Source organism: Nesoenas mayeri (assembly GCF_963082525.1).
Source record: "Nesoenas mayeri genome assembly, chromosome: 3".
NCBI lineage: Eukaryota > Metazoa > Chordata > Aves > Columbiformes > Columbidae > Nesoenas > Nesoenas mayeri.
This window is the reverse complement of record NC_137544.1, coordinates 109,408,360-109,433,660: the sequence shown is the minus strand read 5'-3', so window position 1 is coordinate 109,433,660 and position 25,301 is coordinate 109,408,360. Positions and strand designations below refer to the sequence as shown.

Here is a 25,301-nt window from a genome sequence, read left to right as displayed (position 1 = left end):
GGCTGCTTCTGCTCCATCTCCCTGCTGCCCTCCCCTGAGACAAACTTCCACAGGTTCTTCAAATCTTCTGTCTCTAACAAACTGATGAGGACTTCTAGCAACTTGAGGAAGCCCTTCTGCTGTGCCTCCCAAGCCTGAAGACCTGCTTGAAAGGGACTTTCCTGAGATCCTCTGCTTCAAGCAAACTCAACTCTCAGCAGATGAAGTTTCTCAAGCAAGCCAGAAAGTACAACAGGTTATCTACAGCTTTTGTCTCCTCTCAGTAGAAATTACTACAGAAACCCACATTCAGCTCCTACTTGAATAGCGGTTGGATAAATATAGTTTGGACTACCTCCTGTTTAGCAGCAACAGAAGTCTAACAGGTAACACAAGGTAATGCAAAGGAAGGATATGCTCGTCCCTGAGATTCTTCATGGGAGCTGGAAAGCCTGAGAAGTGGAAATCAAGTTCCCAATATGACGTTAATTGTTCCATTGGGAATGGGAAGAGGCCTTAGTCCTGAGAGATGCAGATGACACACAAACAGCAAGAGCCGTAGTTCGGTCTTGCGTGTAGCAGCTTTGATTTGGATACTATCAGGACCTTAGCATATCCTGGAAGTGACATTGTCCTCTGCCAACATAGACTAAGCTTGTTTCAGACTGGGAGATCTGGCAGGATTCACAACAGTGAACGGAAAAAAAACTATAATCTGAGCTTCTGAAGAAGCTCTTTCTTCAAACCAGTTTTAGATGAGGTAAAAGTACCGGGGGTCTTAGAGCTGCCATATTTGCTTGCAGGATCTCTGTTGTTCCAAGAATCAGCATCATAAATGTCAGAGAGATGTTCTTCTTTCCAGCATCTTACCATCAAACACTGCATAGCCTTTCCCTCTTTTTTTTTTTTTTTTTCAACCAAGGTCAATAGGACAGCCCAGTCCTATGCTGGTTAAGTGTCCCTCCCTATTTGTGCTTTTACATGTTGTTAGGTTTATGCCAGTTTTCCTAGCGTCTTGACCAGAAGCAAGAGCTCTGTAAGGGTAGTATGCCTGCCACTTAGCTTCCCACCTCTGCACCCACGACTGTCTCCAGCAAGAGTCAATGCAGAGCTCCTTCTCTGAGCAGACACGAGCAAGGTGGAAGAAAATGATAATCCAAAAATTGTTCTAGTCCCTAATAGTAAAGGCAACTTAATAGCAGCAAGAAAGAAGAAGCAGCAGCAGATTCTGAAAGCTAAACATCTTCCTTAGTCATAAAAATAACCAGAAGTCAGCAGTGCTGAATAAGAACCTGATCTGGCTTTTTTTTTTTTTTTTTTTCAGGAATGACCAAGCTGAAGGGGCAAGAGCCCCACAGAAATCCTCCTTATCTGACTTGTTCAGAGGAAATCTGCCATTACTGTGTTCCACATTGCCAGATCATTAATTGCACTCATAATTAAACTGAGAAACTTGTTGGAGTTGTTGGAGGAAGCCCTGGGGATTCTTATGAGGCAAGTGCACTAGGTGAGGTAACCAACTTGAAACACTTTGCATGTGAAAAAAACCCTCCAAACATAAGACCATTTTCTTTTCGAACACTAAAAGACATGCAAGTGAATGTAAAATGGAGATTGCTTCCAATCCCCAGGTTACACGGTTAGCAGCTTGTTCAAAATGTACATTCGTTGTAACATCATTTTTTCAATACAAAGGAGTTGCAATACATCAGATAATACTTAGAAACATTTCCCAGAAATTAATCTTTGCACTGTCCCAAGGAACTGCAAGTGTGTGTGTTATAGCAAACCAAACACAAAACATATGATATAAAAATGCAACAAAAAGGAAGGTAGTACTGCAGTGATCAGCCTTTACACATTTTATTTAATGTTTTAACATTACCCAAAATAGGCGTTTGCATACTAATAAGTTATGTCTTAAGTGGCAGCACCGTTCCTATTGCCAGAATACTCTGCCACCAGCAGATGGTGAATGGAGGGATAGGTATGCTACAAGACACTGAATTAAGAAAAGTGGGCTGGGCCAGGTTGCCAAAATCAGATCTGCAACATGCAAAGGATGCCAGGTGTGCCATTTGAACCAGACAACATGATAATTTCTGTAACTGATTGAGATTTGTTCTTTGCAATAGCCTTTTGAGTACTTGGATGTGTGCAAAGTGGCCCATTACCGGCACAGAAAGGTTTCTTTAAGGCATGACCATGCATGGCCATTTGTATTTCATGTGTGGGTCATGGACACATATAAACACACATACAACCAGAAATGGAAGCTCTGGTAAAAAGCATCCTGACACCACCCTGGGGACAACACTGAAACCAGGAAACACATCTGGCTTACTTTGGTCAGCTTCTCCAGAAACTATCATCTCCTCCAGCCACTCTGGGGAAGGGCTGGCAACTACAAGGGAAGTGGGTCAAGAAGAAAAGCACACCATGTTCTCCAGCTGAGAAATATCCAGGGCAATTTATTCACTATAAACACTAACAGGATCCATGATTTTCAAGGCTTCAGACCTTGTCTGCCAGGAAATGCAATTTTATTTTCTTCAGCTAGCCTCTTTGAAGCCATCTGTTACTGCCAAGCAGATATATATATATGATAGTGATCTCCAAATAGTTCTTTCCCATTTGTCACAAAAGGAAAAACAGAAAAGGTAAAATAAAAATAATAGCTTCTCTTTTGAGTAGATTGGGATAAAAGAGCCCTTTCTTATTCAATGTGAGAGCTGCAAAATAGTCTCAGCGCCAGGTAAAGTTCTGAGAGTGGCGTGAATAAATCTCCACTGACAACCATTAATTAAATGCGTCATTCATCTAACCCAGCAGTTTGCAATAAAAATAAATTAAGTCATTGACACAGTATTATGTTGCTGTAATATGAATGTAGCCTAAGGAGGAGATGCTAAACCCTCTGGACAAATACAGTGAGTATTTGTCATCAGTCCCTCCAGATGAGCAGTAGAAAATCACCTTCTATTTTCAGGAATAATCTAGTACCACTGCCAAGCACTTAAAAATTCCATATATACACATCATGGAAGATTAATCGATGGAGGCGTGAGAGGGAAGGACATTAGAAAATAGGAAAAGGATTGAACATATCATTTCATGCTTTCTGATCTTCAGTCTCATAGTGCATCCTATTGTTGAGCTATTTTACAAGACTAAACTAGCAATGTTTATATTTTCTTGCCTTAATTTATTTACATAGAATCACAGCATCAGATTCAAATAGTGCATTTTTACATGAGAGAGCAAGTGAAGTTCCTGGTGATTTGCAGTGAAAGAAATGCCTATATGACATTTGTTTTATTTGGTATATAGGTCCCACCCACTGTCCTGACAATTTCCAGATCATGAAATAATATTCTGCCTCCTGAAATTCTCTCTGTGCAATCAAACTCTCATATCTGGCCTCATCTTTACATGTTCTGAAAAGGCTTTGTTTACCACTGACTTCCTCTATTGGTCCCGCATGTCAAACAGGAGAGAAGTGACTCACAGAAAAATAAAGCACACAAGCTCACAACAAGAGAAGTGGTGTTTAACCAGCTGTTTACATGGTTTGCAATCACAGATGGCAGCTGTGTATTAACTGAAAGAGCATTGCCAGTTCTCTACATTCAGCTGCTCATGGACACAATAATTTTGAGGAGTTTGATGAGTCCTAAGGATTCCAGGATTTGAAACTTGTGAAACTGTCCTGGAAATAGATGGTATCTTCCACTGTCGTCTTTGAAACCAAACTGCCTTTAAACAGCATGATCACTATTCCTCACACAGACTCCATGTAGAGCTGAGACTGCTCCAAGTGCCAAAATGTGCCATTTTCCACTGTTTCCTTCAAGGAAATCAGAGGGAGGGAAAGCAAGAGGCTGATCAAAGTTCTACAGGGACTGTATGGTGCAATAAATGGCTATGAAGTTGGTGAAGGTTTTGGAGGGGAAGCCATATGAGGAACAGCTGAAGTCACTTGGTTTGTTCAGCCTGCAGAAGAGAAGACTAAGAGGAGACCTCATCACTGCCTACAGCTTCCTCACAAGGGGAGGAGGAGGAGCAGGCACTGAACTCTTCTCTTTAGTGACCAGTGACAGAACCCAAGGGAATGACAGGAAGATGTGCCAGGGGAGATTTAGACTGGACATTAGGAAAAGGTTCTTCACCCAGAGGGTGGTGGAGCACTGTGGCAGGCTCCTCAGGGAGGTGTCACGGCCCCAAGCCTGACAGTGTTCAAGAAGAGGCTGGACAACACCCTCAGACACATGGTATGAACTGTGGGGTTGTCCTATGCAGGGACAGGACAAGATGTCATGATGTCTCCTTTCACCTCTGATGGAGAGTTGTGCTGCTGCCATTGGAAGGGAATTTCTTGCTCAAAACTGAATGTGAGTAACTAAAGGGTCACAGTCTTGCTTTTATGCGCATGTAGTATATATCCTGGAGGACTTTGGTTTGAGGTCCAAGATTTTAAAAAAATAAAATAAAATTACAAACAGGGGCTCTTAGACATCTTGGATAAGCAGTTGGGGTTTGTATATGTAGCAGATTAGCCCATGATAACTCTTTTTGGTAACTGAAATGCAAAGGCTGCTTTGTAAAGATGTTTAAATATTTTGATTCATTTAAAATCCATACCTTGTTTTAATATTAGATAATTGCCAGGACATACAGGCCCTTGCATTCCTTCAGACATTGCTTGCGTAGATTGTGAAAATGCAGCTGAAATTATATCCTGGAAGAAAGCATAGAGCAGCAGTGAAGAATGGGAAATTCATGTCTCTGGTCAGATTTTGAAGTTCTCTGTGTTTACCTCCTACAGACTCAGTGTATGGTGGAAGAGGAGCAGAGAAATGGTGTCTGCCCCAGTTCCCCTGTCCGAGTGCCTCCAGAGTCCCCAACTGCACAAGTGCGCTCCCTAAGATACCGCCGTGTGAACAGCCCTGAATCAGAACGCCTCTCCACTGCTGATGGCAAAGCAGATCTACACGAAAGAAGGTTTGCTCACCCTCTGTAGCCTCCTACTGCTTTTACCCAGCATCTTGAGGTCTGTGGAGACCAATCTAATCATTAGATCAGCAGGCACTGGACGTTCATTTCTGGTTGGAGGTGCTCATGGGCTTTATGATCTTTCTGATGAGACTCATGTCTGCTAATAAGGAGAGTTAGTGGGAATGATTCTTACTCTGTCTCGGGATGGGAAGAACTCCACAGATAGAAGGAGGGACATTTGTTAGAGGGAAGGCAAAGCGTCAGATCAGAGATAATGTAAATAGTCACAAAACTTTTGGCTGGCCTGAGGTGGGAGGGAACAATGGATCTTTTTAGGATACAGACAAGGATCCATGTATTCTGGGAGCTAGCTGGCAGATCTTGATCTGCTGGGTTTCATTATTTCATTATTTTTCATCAACAGCAAGAATAATGTTACTTTTTCAGCATATAGTATTGCACTTGATACCTTCAGATGCATGGCAAAAAAAATAAACAAAACCCCAAGAATAATCAAAATAAGCTTTCTAAAGCATTGTATCCTGGAGAACATGTTACAAGACACAAGCCTTTGGTGCTGGTTAACTCCTTTCATGTCCTTTGTTAATCAGTCTTCCTCTTTTCACTGGAAGTCAAGGCATGGACTGTGGTTGCAGGGCATACTGGTGAAATGCCCCCTCTAAAAGAGGCAGGGGGGAGACAGACCTTCTTCTCAGAGAAAATGTGACAGACTTCAGCCAAGAAGAACAGTAACAAGGAGGCCATAGCTAGAAATGGAGAAAGATCAAAAGAACTAGAGAGTGGATGAGCCCCCAGCGCTACCCTGTTTGTTAGGTACTGTTTTATTCTGGGTGGCTGGAGGAAGCTGTGATTCTTCTCTGTAATTCAGGAAGGATTGTGTCCTGGTTTTGTTAAAAACAAGTTTCTCTTTCAGTGAATTTTGCCTGTCAGCTGAAGCCTTCATATTAACTGCATTTTCCTGGAGAACCAGACACATGTTTTGGTAAAACCTAGCAATGGAATGCAAACTTATTGATAAGCATGGATGGACATCTCGCGAGAGGGGCGACGAGGAACAACTGACCAACTGTGTATAACATTCCATTCACGTGAATACTTCATATAAAATGGGAGATCACGAGGATCTTGGCCCTTCTCGTCCCTTTTTCCTCTTGTTCTTATGGCCGACATTAGGAGAGGACCTTGCTGGTCGTCCCTGCGAACTGAGGCCTAGTGACAGACTGAATCCAGCTCTGGTTGGCTGTGGAGTCTAATCCAGGACTTTGGGTGCCGGCTCTGCAGTTGCTGAGACTTTCAAGATTGGTTTTGTATATTTTGTATTATTTTCTCTATTCTTATTAATAGCATTAGTAAAACATCTTTAATTTTTTCCAACTCTCTTCTCTCTGTCCTTCTTTTTTCCTCCCAATCGCCTCTCCTGAGTCGAAGGGGGGAGAGGGAGGGGCAAAAAGGGGGAAGTGGGGGGGGAAGAGGGGGTTAACAATACATCTGCCAGGGTTTTATTGTCACCCCGCAATCTTAACCCTCGACAGATAGTTGGCGCCCAACGTGGGGCAAGAGAAAGGGGTAAATCTGGAGATTTTTTGGCTTTTCTACTGCTCTGACGTGCCTTTCAATTTTCTTGGCACGGTGCCAACTCATAGAGTTGTGGTACTCGTGCGCCTGTTTGCTTCGGATATTATTTAGTGGTATTAAGGCAAAGTGAATTCCACTGATTTAAAGATGTTATGGCTTAAGTTGTATCAGTTATTTTCTGCATTGTGCTCACTGATTCCATATCTGTGTTGGGCTTTCTTTTTAAATCGGAGTATTCATTATATAACAACAAGGAACTGGACAATGGTCATGATGATACTGTGTGGTTTGTCACTGGTTTATTTCATTATACTGCAGCCGCTAATGAATTTCTACTCGCTTCTGCTTTACCTTGAAAAGCCTCCAGGAGAGATTAAAGAGCAGTACGGCTCTGTGTTTGCTAATTGGTCAAGCGAATCTTTAGAAAGGCTGACTAACAATACTTTCGTTTTTTCGCTAGGACAGTCCGCAAATGTTTTAGAGAGCTTTGAATACCCTTGGAGTTTTGATAGAGCTGTGATGGTGTTATCTGGTTTGCTGAATGTGTGTCAGTTTGTGCTTCTGTTAAGAGAAATGGCGTTTAACAGGAGGTTTGCGTCTCTTTGCTGTCCTGAGATTTGCGGTGCGTCTTCGGAAGCTTTAGCAAAAAGCACTCCGGGCTGCTCGAGAAAGAGCAAAACAGTGAAAGCAGCCACTGCCCCCCCACCGGCGCCTTCGCAGGCTGAAGGTACAGCTCCTCCGCAGAGTGCCAAGGTCACTTTTGATAACACTAATTCTGCAGCCTTAAAGGCAGCCCCTCCTTCTTCACACACTGGGCACTGTTGCTGTGATCACTGTGACAATCATTCAGACTCTGGAAATGAATCAAATGATGGTAAACCCATATCAGCATCAGTTGCTGGTTGTAAGAAAGTCACTAGAAAGACTACCCGTGCAGCAGATGATGGCACAGGGCCAACATCAACCCAAGGGGCACCATCAGGACAGGGAGGAGATGAAGTGACCACCACTCGGTCCTTTTCTCCAGGTGAGCTGAGAGATCTGCGAAAAGACTTTAGTCGTCGTGAAGGCGAGAATATTTTAACCTGGCTGCTCCGATGCTGGGACAATGGAGCAGATACAATTGAACTGGAAGGTGGTGAAGCCAGGCAGCTGGGATCTCTGTCAAGAGATTCCACCATTGATAGGGCAATTTCAAGAGAGTCTAATGCCACTACTCTCTGGACCCGACTCCTGGCAGCTATGAAAGTAAGATTTCCCTACAAGGAAGATTGTATATCCAAGTTAGGGAAATGGAATACTATGGAGAAAGGTATTCAGTTCCTGAGAGAATTAGCTGTGCGAGAGATCATCTATTTTGGACCAAACAGCCAAGAGGGAACAGACCCAGATAGAATCAATTGTTCACGACCTCTGTGGCGCAGATTTGTACAAAGTGCATCGCCTGCATATGCTAAGTCATTGGCAGGAATGCTCTGGTCATCTAGAGTTGGACAAGATATTACTGAAGTGATTGAGCAGCTCCGTGACTTTGAGGACAGCCTTGCTGGTTCTCTACGGGCTTGTGTCTCTGCTGTAGAGAGACTGTGTGAAAAATCTGATGACCGGTTTGAAAAGCTATTGCAAGAAATCAAAGAACTCAGGGAAGACACGTACCATTCACGACCTGCACAAACCTATGTTTCAGCTGTTAGGAAAAGGCGTTTCCAATCTTGAGAGAGAGGACAGAGGCAGCCCACTAAAAGAGGTTCACTGTGGTTCTTCCTACATGAGCAGGGAGAAAACATGAATAAGTGGCATGGGAGACCTACCTCAGAACTTCAAGAACGAGTACGTGAGATAAAAGGAAAAACTCCTAGGAAGGTGGCTGCTCCAGTTTACAAAAGGAGCAGAAGAGATTCTGATGCTCTTGAAGGAACCTCTAATTCACACCCAGAGACTGTGCAAAACAGAAATTAGAGGTGCCCTGCCTCCAACCAGGTGGAGGAAAGGGATAACAGAGTTTATTGGACTGTACAAATACGATGGCCTGGTACAACACAGCCCCAGGAGTACAAAGCTTTAGTGGACACTGGTGCTCAGTGCACAATAATTCCTTCTAATTATAAAGGAACGCAATCCATCAATATTGTTGGAGTGACTGGGGAATCCCAGGAACTGGCTGTTGTAGAGGCTGAAATGAGCCTAACTGGAAAAAACTGGCAAAAGCATCCCATTGTGACTGGTCCAGATGCTCCGTGCATCCTTGGCATAGACTACCTCAAGAGAGGGTATTTTAAGGACCCAAAAGGGTATAGGTGGGCATTTGGTATAGCAGCTGTGGACACTGAGAAAATTGAACAGCTGTCTGATTTGCCTGGTCTTTCAGATGATCCTTCTGTTGTAGGACTGCTGATGGTTGACGATCAGCAGGTGCCAACTGCTACCATGACAGTGCATTGCCGGCAATATCGCACCAATCGAGACTCTTTGATTCCTATCCAGAAGTTGATCTGTCAATTGGAAAGCCAGGGTGTGATCAGTAAGACTCGCTCACCTTTTAACAGCCCAATCTGGCCAGTGCGTAAGTCTAGTGACGAGTGGAGACTAACTGTGGACTATCGTGGCCTGAATGAAGTTACGCCACCACTGAGTGCTGCTGTGCCTGACATGCTAGAACTGCAATTTGAACTGGAGTCAAAGGCAGCTAAGTGGTATGCTACAATTGACATTGCTAATGCATTGTTCTCTATTCCTGTAGCAGCAGAGTGCAGGCCGCAGTTTGCTTTCACCTGGAGAGGCATCCAGTACACGTGGAATCGCTTGCCCCAGGGGTGGAAACACAGTCCTACCATCTGCCATGGACTGATCCAGACCACACTGGAGCAAGGTAAAGCTCCAGAACACTTGCAGTATATTGATGACATCATCATATGGGGCGACACAGCGAAAGAAGTCTTCGAGAAAGGTGAGAGAATAATTCAGATTCTTTTGGATGCTGGTTTTGCCATAAAACGAAGCAAGGTCAAGGCACCTGCACGAGAGATCCAATTTTTAGGAATAAAATGGCAAGATGGCCGTCGTCAGATCCCAATGGATGTGATCAACAAAATTGCTTCAATGTCTCCACCTACTAATAAAAAGGAGACACAGACTTTCTTGGGCGTTGTAGGTTTTTGGAGAATGCATATTCCTGACTACAGCCAGATTGTGAGCCCTCTCTATCGAGTGACTCGTAAAAAGAACCAATTTGAGTGGGGCCCTGAACAACGACAAGCCTTTGAACAAATTAAGCGTGAGATAACTCATGCGGTGGCCCTTGGACCAGTTCGGACTGGACTAGATGTTAAAAATGTGCTCTACATTGCAGCCGGAGATAATGGACTTACCTGGAGACTCTGGCAGAAAGCACCAGGAGAAACCCGAGGTCGACCCTTAGGTTTTTGGAGTCGAGGATACAAAGGATCTGAGGCCAACTGTACTCCAACTGAAAAAGAGATACTAGCAGCATATGAAGGAGTTCGAGCTGCTTCAGAAGTGATCGGTACTGAAGCACAGCTCCTCCTAGCACCTCGACTGCCAGTGCTGAGCTGGATGTTCCAAGGGACGGTTCCCTCTCCACATCATGCGACTGAAGTTACGTGGAGTAAATGGATTGCATTGATCACGCAACGAGCTCGAATTGGAAGTCCTAACCGTCCAGGAATCTTAGAAGTGATTACAGACTGGCCAGAAAGCAAAGACTTTGGGATGTCTCCAGATGAGGAGGAAGTAAAACGTGCTGAAGAAGCACCACCGTATAATACTCTTTCAGAGACTGATAAGCAGTATGCACTGTTCACAGATGGATCCTGTCGTCTTGTAGGAAAACATCGAAGGTGGAAAGCTGCTGTGTGGAGTCTCACACGACAAGTTACAGAAGCCACTGAAGGACAAGGTGAATCTAGTCAGTTTGCAGAAGTGAAAGCCATCCAGCTGGCTTTGGACATTGCTGAACGAGAAAAGTGGCCAATACTTTATCTCTATACTGACTCATGGATGGTAGCAAATGCCTTGTGGGGGTGGCTACAGCAATGGAAGAAAAACAACTGGCAGCGCAGAGGTAAACCCATTTGGGCTGCCACACTGTGGCAAGACATTGCTGCTCGGCTAGAGAGCCTGCCTGTGAAAGTTCGGCATGTAGATGCTCATGTGCCTAAAAGTCGAGCCACCGAGGAACACCTAAACAACCAACAAGCAGATCAAGCTGCTAAGATTAAAGTAGCTGAGGTGGACTTGGACTGGCAACATAAAGGTGAACTTTTCCTAGCTCGGTGGGCCCATGATGCTTCAGGGCATCAAGGTAGAGATGCAACATATAAATGGGCTCGCGATCGAGGGGTGGATTTAACTATGGACACTATTTCACAGGTTATTCATGAATGTGAAACTTGCGCCGAAATTAAGCAAGCAAAACGGTTAAAGCCTGTATGGTATGGGGGGCGATAGTTAAAGTATAAGTATGGAGAAGCTTGGCAGATTGATTATATTACACTTCCACAAACACGTCAAGGTAAGCGTTATGTACTTACAATGGTGGAAGCAACCACCGGATGGTTGGAAACATATGCTGTGCCTCATGCTACAGCCCGAAATACTATCTTGGGCCTTGAAAAGCAAGTCCTTTGGCGACACGGTACGCCAGAAAGAATTGAATCAGACAATGGTACTCATTTCAAAAACAGTATTCTAGACAATTGGGCCAAAGAACATGGTATTGAGTGGGTATATCATATTCCATATCATGCACCAGCCTCTGGGAAAATTGAAAGGTACAATGGTTTGCTAAAAACTACACTAAAGGCACTTGGTGGTGGAACCTTTAAAAACTGGGATTCACATTTAGCAAAAGCCACTTGGTTGGTCAACACCAGGGGATCAACCAATCGAGCCGGGCCTGCCCAATCAGAAATTCTACGGACTGTAGAGGGAGATAAAGTCCCTGTAGTACACATGAAAAATATGTTAGGAAGGGCAGTCTGGGTTACTCCTGCCTCAGGCAAAGGCAAGCCCATTCGTGGGATTGTTTTTGCCCAGGGACCTGGCAGCACCTGGTGGGTGATGCTTAAGGATGGAGAAGTTCGGTGTGTACCTCAAGGGGATTTGAGCTTAGGTGAAAATATTCAATACTGAACTGCATTATGTGAATTGTCGTACTAACAGTATTTAATAAGTGTCTTTCAGATCAAGACAGTGATGATGAAACAAGAGCTAGCTTCTCTGAGTGGCGCCTGACAACTTCTTCGAAGTTGATGTCTTTAACCCACAAACAGTGCACTTGTACCATTTTTCCTGCCCTGGGAGACTGTTGTGACAAAATGAACTTAATGAACTTTTCAAAGGATGGTCCACTGATTAAGATTAATTACTCCTGGGTATATATGTACATATGTGTATATATATATATATAGTAGTAGTGATTAATTAGATTGTGTTGATAGATTGTATTGATAAGGTTTAAGCATTCAGTGAATGGCATATTATAAGGGGTGGGATGTCCTGGTTTTGTTAAAAACAAGTTTCTCTTTCAGTGAATTTTGCCTGTCAGCTGAAGCCTTCATATTAACTGCATTTTCCTGGAGAACCAGACACATGTTTTGGTAAAACCTAGCAATGGAATGCAAACTTATTGATAAGCATGGATGGACATCTCGCGAGAGGGGCGACGAGGAACAACTGACCAACTGTGTATAACATTCCATTCACGTGAATACTTCATATAAAATGGGAGATCACGAGGATCTTGGCCCTTCTCGTCCCTTTTTCCTCTTGTTCTTATGGCCGACATTAGGAGAGGACCTTGCTGGTCGTCCCTGCGAACTGAGGCCTAGTGACAGACTGAATCCAGCTCTGGTTGGCTGTGGAGTCTAATCCAGGACTTTGGGTGCCGGCTCTGCAGTTGCTGAGACTTTCAAGATTGGTTTTGTATATTTTGTATTATTTTCTCTATTCTTATTAATAGCATTAGTAAAACATCTTTAATTTTTTCCAACTCTCTTCTCTCTGTCCTTCTTTTTTCCTCCCAATCGCCTCTCCTGAGTCGAAGGGGGGAGAGGGAGGGGCAAAAAGGGAGAAGTGGGGGGGAGAGGGGGTTAACAATACATCTGCCAGGGTTTTATTGTCACCCCGCAATCTTAACCCTCGACAGATTGTTTGTGTTGCTGTTAATAATTTAGAGCTTGAATAATAATTCTTGTGTCTTGGTACCTCTTCTTTTCCTTGGTCAGAAGAAAGGCACTTTAAAACAGGAAGGGAAAGAAGTCATTTATAACAGTCAGCAACACTAGTCCTGTATATTCACTGAATGCTTTTATCTCCTTCCTTTATTTCTCTAGCTCTTCCTTATCTACTCAGCATCATGCTAACTTAATATAGAAAATGTGTATTACCCAAAATACATCCTTTTCTCCTGCCTTCTTACCTCAGCTTCTGTTTTAAAAATCAAGATATTTTTTCATCTTGCAAGTAGCCTGCACCAAGTATGTTGCATATACAATCCCACTCTGCCACACAGTCTACTCATTATTCCATTTTTGACTTTTCACGACACAGACCTGAATCGCAGCACTGGGAAATTCTTCCGGCTTTCTGGAGTAAATTCTTCCACTCCAGGAGTCTCTCCTCTCCTGGGGAATGCATGAAAACATTGCCTAAGTCCAGAGTTTCCCTTACTTTTTTTAGCAATAGCTTTTAAAATCCAGTTCTTATCACACACAGTGTATTCTTACTTTGTATACTTAGTGTTTCCTATTCACAATAATATATTTTCAAGAACTAACAAATATAACCTTGCTTCTTTCAGATCCATCAAGATGGCTTTTGCTGAGAACTTAGGTTTTGCTCGCAATTTTCTCTATATCAATCTTGGGTTCACCTCCTTCTCTAATTCCCCTTTCTTAGTCAGAAATTTGACATTGCAAGCGCCGTTATTTCCATCTCAGCTCTGACCTTCCTCTGTGTTGATGATACCCAGTTTTGCTTAGCAGCCTTCACCAAATGGTCAGTCACTTCTCTGTTTCCCCTCATGCTTTCTCACACATGGAAGGCTTTTCCCAGAAGAGTCTGCAAGGCTGTTTGGTCTTTGTTGAAATCCTTTTGTAAAATGCACTGCAGCTGTCTTTTTCTGACCAGCAGATGCTCTGCTTTTGTACAGCAAGCTGCTAACGGCTGTGGTGGACAGAGAAGCAAAGTTAGCAGCAGGTGCAGGCCAAATGAGAAGCATGGATTATACCACTGTGGAGTAGAGTGCTAGAAATGCCACTGTTTTTTCCTGCTAAGATGCTGCCAGGGCCATTGGGGCACAGGGAGCTTCCAGGGTCTCTTTGGAGGGTATTTCTGCATGGCTGGAGAAGCTGCTGCTATTTAGACTGTGACTCGCTGAACCTTATGCTACCCATTGTAAAAAAGTACTAACCATATTTTCTTCCTGCTCCTCCAAAGTATTTTGGGGTCATCTGTGCACAATAGGATCGAAGATTTCTTCTGTCTTTGAAGAACTCCTGTGGCCACCTTAGAGGCTTCAATGGCCACTCAAGTGGTAGCACAGTGCAGCTGAAGAGGTTGTAAGAGCCAAGCAGAGACACTGTTAAGTCAGACAGTAGATTAAGGATTTAGGAGGTGTTTTCTTTTTCACAAACCAATAGTATTTATCAAAGGCTTAAGAGTATATTGGTGTTGTTGGGGGAAACTGGTTATCATCCTGTCATCTACAAGGAAGAGAGATGCTGCATTGGCTCTCATACTGAAGCACTTTAGGGGGAACATCTTTTTTGCCACATAGATTCTAAAGAAATATTTTTGCTCAAGCCTAATGGTTTCATGTTCTGTCTTTAGATCTCGAATGGATTTACCTGGCTCTCCATCACGGCTTGTATGCTCCTCCCAGCCAGCCCAGATGCTGTCCATTGATACTGGCCAGGCTGATCGGCAGGCAAGTGGTAGGATGGATGTGTCTGCTTCGGTGGAACATGAAGCCCTCAGCAATGCCTTCCACTCAGTACCACTTGCAGAGGAGGAGGACTTTGATAGCAAGGAATGGGTTATCATTGATAAGGTGACAGAGCTGAAGGACTTTCACCCAGGTGCTGAGCCGAGCACCTCTGGAACCACAGATGAGGAGCCTGAGGAACTGAGACCTATTGAAGACGGTGAGGAGAGAAAGTGCTTAGGAGGAGATGCTGCAGTCAGGCCAAAGACGCATGATGGACGAGGTCGGGGTATGCAGCCTGTGACTGAGGAGGACAGTTCCCACAGACATGAAGGACCTTCTCAAACAGTATCTGACAGTAAACATGAACAGCAGATGAGAAGTCCAGCCCACTCTCCCCTACATTCAGCACCAGCTTTCCGACAAAGGAGACGAGAATCTGAACCTACTGGTCCTCAGAGACAGGTAAGATGCCTGGGTCTGTATTTTGTTGACTAGCATAGCATCATCTTAGAAAACCTCAGCTGTACTGGAGAAGTCTGTGACTCAAGCATGGATGCTTTTGTGAAACTGCTTCTAACAGTGCTTCTAAATGTTGTGAACATCTTAGAAGTGCTCCCTATAGCTCGTAACATCCCCTACAAAGGACACACTCTTATCAAGATCTTTCAGCTGATTTGGCACAGTGACAAGAGGAGAGCACAGCTGTGGTTGTAGGTATCTTAAATCAGTTCTCTTATTGCTCTACTACCGTGTTTTGTTAATAACCACTTAGCTGTATGCAAGTGTTGCCAGCCAATCTTCTCCACATAGTTTCTCAGCAGCAACAGCAGTGTCTGCCCTCTATTCTAATCACACATCAGCACTGGGCACAGCAATGCAAATCATGAAATAACTCCCTGAGATTAAACTTTTCTGCCATGTCCAACTGAGTTTTGAGTATCTTCAAAGATGGAGATCTCACAACCTCTTTGGGACCCTGTCCTAGAGTTTGAGGCTTTTCATGCTGAAAAAGTTTTTCTTTATATCTAATTTCTACATCTAATTTTCCTTTTACCCAGCTTGTGTTCATCACATCTCATCTTTTCATTGTGATCCTCTGAGAAGAGTCTGGCATCATCCTTCCATCAGATAATTCAAGGAAAAAATAAGATCCCACCCCAACCCTTCTCTTTTTAAGGCAGAACAAACCCAACTCTCTCAGCCTCTCTGTATGTCATATGTTTCTAGTTCCTAATCATCTCGGTGGCCTTCTGCTAAGCTCACTCCACTATGAGAAGGAACTATGCCATGAGTTGAGGCAACCACCCCATTTTAAAAAGCTACCAAGACTGTGAGTGGGCAGAGCTACCCTGGATCTGGACAAACCTGAGTCAAAAAGACTGCTTTTGCCTATAGCAAGCTCCGATCTCTGCCTATGTTCCTCACTTTCTCGGAAGACACATTTGCCTGTCTTTGGGCCGTGAACCATTTTTTTCCAACCTGCTTGGGCTTAGATCTTAACTCCTGGGTCTTTTGACTTCCCAGTCAATTGTCCAGGAATGCATATGGCTGTTAATTAGTCTGAGCATGTGTGCCCCACAAAGTCTCTGCATTTCACATCTGTAACACTCTGTCTTTTCACTGAATTTAAATTAAATTTGGCTAGTAACTACTTTGGGCAGCAATATGTATTTGGAAGGCAATAAATATGCCTGCTTTGCACAGAGGCTACAATTAGAATATGAAGAGGAAGGAGAGTCAGGAGAGAAAAAGATCTACCTGCTTGTATCTGGTAGAGGCAGAAATCAGAGCCTTCAAGTCCATCTCTGTCCCCGTGCTCATCAGCAGCTACGTGGAGTCTGGGGATTTGTCTTTAAACTGGTGGGGTTTCAAATTAGCAGGATCATTGGCAATAGGACATCCTCAGAGGAGACTTACATTACCCAATATGGCAGCTGGAAAGTTTCTACATCCCAGTGATGCTGCAAATACTGCAAAAATCAGCAAAGGTGCAATCTCCACGGAATTACAGAATAGTTGGGGTTCAAAGGGACCTCTGGAGATCATCTAGTCCAACCCACCTGCTAAAGCAGATTCAGTCAGAGCAGATCACACAGGAATGTGTCCAGGTGGGTTTTGAATGTCTCCAGAGAAGGAGATTCCACAACCTCTCTGGGCAGCCTGTTGCAGTGCTCTGTCACCCTCAAAGGAAAGAAGTTTCTCCTCATGTTTACATGGAACCTTCTATGTTTCAATTTGTGCCTGTTGCCCCTCATCCTATTGTTGGGCACAACTGCAAAGAGTCTGGTCCTATCCTCTTGACACTCATCCTGGAAATATTTGTGAGTATAAATAGGGTCCCCTCTAAGCCTTCTTTTCTCCAGACTGAACAGACCCAGATCTCTCAGCCATTCCTCATAAGAAAGATGCTCCAGACTCCTAACAATCTTTGTAGCTCTCTGGTGGACTCCCTCCAGTAATTCCTTGTCCTTCTTAAACTGGGAAGCCCAGAACTGGCCACGGTACTGCAGATGCGGCCTTACCAGGGCAGAGTAGAGGGGGAGGAGAACCTCCCCTGACCTGCTGGCAACACTTGTCACAGCAAGTTTACAACCATGCATTAGAAGTTCCCAGGTCCCCTTGTCACCAAGAATGTAGCCAGATGTGTTCTTCTCAGACAGCAGCACAGAGCAGACTCATGCTGGTGGGTTCAAGAGCAGTACCAGCATCCAGGTTGTTAATGTGCTCTTCTGTGTCCTGCCTCATGCCAAGTCGCACACACTCTGCCCAGGTCTCTTTAGCAATATGGAGTGATGACAGCACTTGCCATGCCTGTATGGCTTTCTGGTGATCTTACAGCTCTTGAATGCATAGAGAAAAGACCCTATAGCTTGTCTGTGCCTACACCCCCACAGCAGAGCAGTCTGTGGCACCGCACAGAGTGGGCCTGGCATTCACCAGAAAAGCCTGCCGTCTCCAGAAGCTCTGCACTGACATGGGGGAAAGGGAACAGTTTCTCAGGTGAGCCTAATCAATTTTCTCTTAGACTGTAGAATTTCAGATTATCATTTTTCTCCCATCTCTTGGTTTTAAACATTTTAAATGCAATAATTTGTGAAACAAAATCAAAACCAAAGCAAACCAAACCAAAACAACAAAACTAAAAAAAACCCAAACCAAACAAAAAAAAAAAACAAACCACCTGGTACAAGAGAAAGATCACAATATTTGGCTAACATAAAACTAGGAAATACTGCATCTGTTCCATCTACCATTCTGTTTCAGACCTTATTCTGAATCATCTCTCAGCCAGTGGCATCCATGCATCATCCATGTGCCAGTGGCATGGATGGCTCTATGGCATCCATGCATCCTTCCGCAGTGTTTCAAAGATGCACATGTCCCACATACCAACAGTCTTACAGAAGCAAACCAAAATGCGCTTTAAGGTGTTTATCACAGAGGAGATGGGCTTTGGACCCTGCTAGAGGCAGACTCGTAAGAATCCTGACCCTTCATACAATTCCCAGGAGAAAAAAGAGACTCACACACTGTACAATCCTGTAAGTCAGAGACCACAACCAAATCCCAGCTCTTCCTCTCAGGCCGTCACCTGCCTGCACAAACTGCTTTCTGTCTGTGAGGAGTTGGGGTCTTGTACTTCTTCTGCAAGCGGGAAGGTTTCCACCACTCTTTCCACAGGTAACAGAGCCTTTGCATGCACCTACTGCCTGCAGCCTCCTCTCCTCTCCTCCCTTTTTTTTTTTTTTTTTTTTTTTTTTCAGATTGTCTGGATTAGCATACATGGATTTAAAAAAGGCACAAAATCCATTGCACAGCTTCTGTTTGTTTGTTTGTTTTGGATTTTATTGCCTGTTCATTGTAGTTTCAAGTGTAGGATTTTACAGTACTATGTACTATGCAGCATATGTACAGTACTATGCAGCATTTACAGCATGGTCTACATACAGGTAATCAATGCATGCATTTATACAGGAGACAGAATTAAAATTCTCTCTCAGTATTTCTATATACACAATCGTACAGTGTTTTTCTTCTGAAAAAAAGCTTTACATTGGTGTTGCATGCTCAGTGTGCAAAAAGAATTAATGCAAGCATATATTACAGTGTTATTGCAGTACAAAAAGGGGTTGACCTTAGGCTCTAAAGGGATTAGATACAGGAAGAATAAAAAGACTCAGGGAAAATAAGCTTTGGATCCCTTTAGTAAACTACATCCTTCCAAATGGCTCCCTACTCAGCATTGCCTTTAAAGCTACAGCAGGCTGCTTCTGCTCCATCTCCCTGCTGCCCTCCCCTGAGACAAACTTCCACAGGTTCTTCAAATCTTCTGTCTCTAACAAACTGATGAGGACTTCTAGCAACTTGAGGAAGCCCTTCTGCTGTGCCTCCCAAGCCTGAAGACCTGCTTGAAAGGGACTTTCCTGAGATCCTCTGCTTCAAGCAAACTCAACTCTCAGCAGATGAAGTTTCTCAAGCAAGCCAGAAAGTACAACAGGTTATCTACAGCTTTTGTCTCCTCTCAGTAGAAATTACTACAGAAACCCACATTCAGCTCCTACTTGAATAGCGGTTGGATAAATATAGTTTGGACTACCTCCTGTTTAGCAGCAACAGAAGTCTAACAGGTAACACAAGGTAATGCAAAGGAAGGATATGCTCGTCCCTGAGATTCTTCATGGGAGCTGGAAAGCCTGAGAAGTGGAAATCAAGTTCCCAATATGACGTTAATTGTTCCATTGGGAATGGGAAGAGGCCTTAGTCCTGAGAGATGCAGATGACACACAAACAGCAAGAGCCGTAGTTCGGTCTTCCCTGTAGCAGCTTTGATTTGGATACTATCAGGACCTTAGCATATCCTGGAAGTGACATTGTCCTCTGCCAACATAGACTAAGCTTGTTTCGGACTGGGAGATCTGGCAGGATTCACAACAGTGAACGGAAAAAAAACTATAATCTGAGCTTCTGAAGAAGCTCTTTCTTCAAACCAGTTTTAGAAGAGGTAAAAGTAGCGGGAGTCTTAGAGCTGCCACACTTGCTTGCAGGATCTCTGTTGTTCCAAGAATCAGCAACATAAATGTCAGAGAGATGTTCTTCTTGCCAGCATCTTACCATCAAACACTGCAAAGCCTTTCCCTCTTTTTTTTTTTTTCAACCGAGGTCAAGAGGACAGCCCAGTCCTATGCTGGTTAAGTGTCCCTCCCTATTTGTGCTTTTGTATGTTCTTAGGTTTATGCCAGTTTTCCTAGCGTCTTGACCAGAGGCAAGAGCTCTGTAAGGGTAATATGCCTGCCACTTAGCTTCCCACCTCTGCACCCACGACTGTCTCTAGCAAGAGTCAATGCAGAGCTCCTTCTCTGAGCAGACATGAACAAAGTGGAAGAAAATGATAATCCAAAAATTGTTCTAGTATCTAATAGTAAAGGCAACTTAATAGCAGCAAGAAAGAAGAAGCAGCAGCAGATTCTGAAAGCTAAACATCTTCCTTAGTCATAAAAATAACCAGAAGTCAGCAGTGCTGAATAAGAACCTGATCTGGCTTTTTTTTTTTTTTTCAGGAATGACCAAGCTGAAGGGGCAAGAGCCCCACAGAAATCCTCCTTATCTGACTTGTTCAGAGGAAATCTGCCATTACTGTGTTCCACATTGCCAGATCATTAATTGCACTCATAATTAAACTGAGAAACTTGTTGGAGTTGTTGGAGGAAGCCCTGGGGATTCTTATGAGGCAAGTGCACTAGGTGAGGTAACCAACTTGAAACACTTTGCATGTGAAAAAAACCCTCCAAACATAAGACCATTTTCTTTTCGAACACTAAAAGACATGCAAGTGAATGTAAAATGGAGATTGCTTCCAATCCCCAGGTTACACGGTTAGCAGCTTGTTCAAAATGTACATTCGTTGTAACATCATTTTTTCAATACAAAGGAGTTGCAATACATCAGATAATACTTAGAAACATTTCCCAGAAATTAATCTTTGCACTGTCCCAAGGAACTGCAAGTGTGTGTGTTATAGCAAACCAAACACAAAACATATGATATAAAAATGCAACAAAAAGGAAGGTAGTACTGCAGTGATCAGCCTTTACACATTTTATTTAATGTTTTAACATTACCCAAAATAGGCGTTTGCATACTAATAAGTTATGTCTTAAGTGGCAGCACCGTTCCTATTGCCAGAATACTCTGCCACCAGCAGATGGTGAATGGAGGGATAGGTATGCTACAAGACACTGAATTAAGAAAAGTGGGCTGGGCCAGGTTGCCAAAATGAGATCTGCAACATGCAAAGGATGCCAGGTGTGCCATTTGAACCAGACAACATGATAATTTCTGTAACTGATTGAGATTTGTTCTTTGCAATAGCCTTTTGAGTACTTGGATGTGTGCAAAGTGGCCCATTACCGGCACAGAAAGGTTTCTTTAAGGCATGACCATGCATGGCCATTTGTATTTCATGTGTGGGTCATGGACACATATAAACACACATACAACCAGAAATGGAAGCTCTGGTAAAAAGCATCCTGACACCACCCTGGGGACAACACTGAAACCAGGAAACACATCTGGCTTACTTTGGTCAGCTTCTCCAGAAACTATCATCTCCTCCAGCCACTCTGGGGAAGGGCTGGCAACTACAAGGGAAGTGGGTCAAGAAGAAAAGCACACCATGTTCTCCAGCTGAGAAATATCCAGGGCAATTTATTCACTATAAACACTAACAGGATCCATGATTTTCAAGGCTTCAGACCTTGTCTGCCAGGAAATGCAATTTTATTTTCTTAAGCTAGCCTCTTTGAAGCCATCTGTTACTGCCAAGCAGATATATATATATGATAGTGATCTCCAAATAGTTCTTTCCCATTTGTCACAAAAGGAAAAACAGAAAAGGTAAAATAAAAATAATAGCTTCTCTTTTGAGTAGATTGGGATAAAAGAGCCCTTTCTTATTCAATGTGAGAGTTGCAAAATAGTCTCAGCGCCAGGTGAAGTTCTGAGAGTGGCGTGAATAAATCTCCACTGACAACCATTAATTAAATGTGTCATTCATCTAACCCAGCAGTTTGCAATAAAAATAAATTAAGTCATTGACACAGTATTATGTTGCTGTAATATGAATGTAGCCTAAGGAGGAGATGCTAAACCCTCTGGACAAATACAGTGAGTATCTGTCATCAGTCCCTCCAGATGAGCAGTAGAAAATCACCTTCTATTTTCAGGAATAATCTTGTACCACTGCCAAGCACTTAAAAATTCCATATATACACATCATGGAAGATTAATCGATGGAGGCGTGAGAGGGAAGGACATTAGAAAATAGGAAAAGGATTGGACATATCATTTCATGCTTTCTGATCTTCAGTCTCATAGTGCATCCTATTGTTGAGCTATTTTACAAGACTAAACTAGCAATGTTTATATTTTCTTGCCTTAATTTATTTACATAGAATCACAGCATCAGATTCAAATAGTGCATTTTTACATGAGAGAGCAAGTGAAGTTCCTGGTGATTTGCAGTGAAAGAAATGCCTGTATGACATTTGTTTTATTTGGTATATAGGTCCCACCCACTGTCCTGACAATTTCCAGATCATGAAATAATATTCTGCCTCCTGAAATTCTCTCTGTGCAATCAAACTCTCATATCTGGCCTCATCTTTACATGTTCTGAAAAGGCTTTGTTTGCCACTGACTTCCTCTATTGGTCCCGCATGTCAAACAGGAGAGAAGTGACTCACAGAAAAATAAAGCACACAAGCTCACAACAAGAGAAGTGGTGTTTAACCAGCTGTTTACATGGTTTGCAATCACAGATGGCAGCTGTGTATTAACTGAAAGAGCATTGCCAGTTCTCTACATTCAGCTGCTCATGGACACAATAATTTTGAGGAGTTTGATGAGTCCTAAGGATTCCAGGATTTGAAACTTGTGAAACTGTCCTGGAAATAGATGGTATCTTCCACTGTCGTCTTTGAAACCAAACTGCCTTTAAACAACATGATCACTATTCCTCACACAGACTCCATGTAGAGCTGAGACTGCTCCAAGTGCCAAAATGTGCCATTTTCCACTGTTTCCTTCAAGGAAATCAGAGGGAGGGAAAGCAAGAGGCTGATCAAAGTTCTACAGGGACTGTATGGTGCAATAAATGGCTATGAAGTTGGTGAAGGTTTTGGAGGGGAAGCCATATGAGGAACAGCTGAAGTCACTTGGTTTGTTCAGCCTGCAGAAGAGAAGACTAAGAGGAGACCTCATCACTGCCTACAGCTTCCTCACAAGGGGAGGAGGAGGAGCAGGCACTGAACTCTTCTCTTTAGTGACCAGTGACAGAACCCAAGGGAATGACAGGAAGATGTGCCAGGGGAGATTTAGACTGGACATTAGGAAAAGGTTCTTCACCCAGAGGGTGGTGGAGCACTGTGGCAGGCTCCTCAGGGAGGTGTCACGGCCCCAAGCCTGACTGTTCAAGAAGAGGCTGGACAACACCCTCAGACACATGGTATGAACTGTGGGGTTGTCCTATGCAGGGACAGGAGTTGGACTCAATGATCCTTATGGGTCCCTTCCAACTCAGGACATTCTATGATTCTATGAATGTGAGATATGCAATGCATAGGAAACTGGTGCAGGAAGCAAGCCTCGTGTATTCTTGGAAACAGCAAAGGCAGGAGGTAATGCGGGTACCGAGGGATGCAATAAGGATGTGAGGGATAAGACATCATGAATGGCAATGGAGGTGAACCTCAGGGGTAGGTGAATGTGTGGAGTGGGACACACACTGGCAAGTGGAGTGGAGTAAAAATAATCTTGTGATATGGGGAAGGGCCAGGACAGGCAAAGGAGAACAAAGAGGCAACTAGATCTAAGAGATCTTCTCAAGCACCGACGTGAAGATGAGGGGGTTCTGCTTCCTTGCCACATTGTATGTGAAGCCTACCAACATAAGCTAATTGGGTGGCAGCTGAGCAGCAATATCCCTGCTCACGGATATGATCCCAAAGCTAGATGTCAGCCATTCCTGGAGTGAGCTGCCTTACCTCAAATCCAGTCTGGAGCCTAGCTGTCCAAGCACAGCTTCTTCATCCTGGGCTGGCAAGATGGCAACTGCCAACATCCTTCACAGCTCAGGCTGTGCCTACTGCCTCAATGCACTGGAAGGGAAAAGCTGCCCTTAAACTCCCACCCTCAGCTGAGTACCTAGTAACTGAAAAGCAGCTAGAGAAGCTTCCTATATACTCCTCAAAAGCCATTTGGACACAGGATTTGAGAGGTGGGTTGATCTGCCTCTGTTCTTGGGGACTCTTCAAGAATCACCACATGGACTACAGGGAAAGAGCTGAAGGACAGGTCTGGGTGTCAAAATCTGTCACATGAAAGGAAAGCAACAGTCCAGGTTGGAAGCCTCTAGGAACCACCAAGACTTAGCCCAACAAATACAACCTTTGAACCAGTTCATCCCCTTCAGAGCAAGAGAACTGCAGCAGCCTTGACCACCACAATGTCCAGATTGAGACTCACAACCAAGAGAAAGAGTGGAAGAGCAAGAGAAGCTTTTCATTATGAAGAGGTAGCGCAGGGCTGGGATTATATCACCTATATGGCTGTCTGACAGGGCATTTCTATTCTATTTTGTCATCAAAAATGACTTCACACAGTGAAAGAGGAGAAGCAACAAAACTCTTCCACTTACCTGCCCCTCAAAACTGGCAAAAAAGTATGAGAACGGCAGACAAAGTCAGGTTCATATTAGGGACTTCATCAGCATGGGTATATCAGCAGGATACTCCTAATGCAGATGCGCTGGCATCTGCAAAATTGCACCTTTGTCATTATAGCCTATTTTCACCCATCCCCCTCCCACCAAAATGTTCTATACTGAAAGTGAATGTGTGCTAGCGTAACTACATTTACCCCATCCATGCCAGCTTAATCCACATTTTCACAGAAATCACCTCTCTGTAGCTCCTTCCTGTGGAAAGGAGGCCAGGGAGAGAGTGATACATTGGAAATATCTCCCATTCTGCAAAGAAAGTGAAAGGAGCCAAGAGACCAAGATATAAAAATATGGCTTTTGTATGTATATACAACTGATATGCATTTGCTCACTGAAGTAGAACAGGAGATCTCAGCAACAGATACCTGTGCTGATGCTAATGATCTCTGTATCATAAAGGAGTGGCAGATGCTCATTTCAATCCTCATTTTGCATTCTGACAAGAACAAGTGCTATGTACAATGGGAAGTAAAGACAGGAACATCTCTTTCAGGATACAAACCCTGTTCTTGGGCCCTTCTGATAAACACAATTTGTCTACAAGTCTGATGCTGAAATTTTATTTCACTAGTATTGATTTACACTGACTTACCCCAGCAGAAGCACTTCAGGAACCTTCCCAAACATAAAAGGAACTAGTGCAACTAATGTTTCAGCCCATAACCCCGTGACAATTTTTCCTGTTGACAGCCATCCATGGGTTGTTTTTTTCTCTGCTGACCCTGGCTTGCCAGTGCTTTTGGTTGTGCAAATGGAGGATGAACCAAAGCAGGAGATGAATCAAAGCTGAAAACAACTTTCCTTCTCCCTGTGCAGGTCCATGCAGCCATATGAACACTGGCACAGGGGAAAGGGCTGGATGGGATGGGGTGGAGGTAGGAGGGCACCTCTTAGAGAACCAACACTTTTGTTCTCCTAACTTAACCACGAAAGCATAGCCTTCAATGGGAAATGACTGATTGCTACTTCCTTTTTTTTTTTTTTTTTTACAACTGATTTTGGACA

General features: G+C 43.6%; 1 protein-coding gene across 1 annotated transcript in view; it reads left to right on the top strand.

The window, feature by feature from the left end:
• The window catches only part of LOC308038707 (tau-tubulin kinase 1-like), a gene marked incomplete at both ends in the record, with an annotated part of 52,727 nt that overhangs the window by 328 nt on the left and 27,098 nt on the right, over nucleotides 1–25,301 (top strand). Inside the window, 2 exon segments of the mRNA XM_080341482.1 lie at nucleotides 4,805–4,980; nucleotides 14,422–14,980. Of these exon segments, the coding sequence (XP_080197608.1) occupies nucleotides 4,805–4,980; nucleotides 14,422–14,980 (735 nt within the window).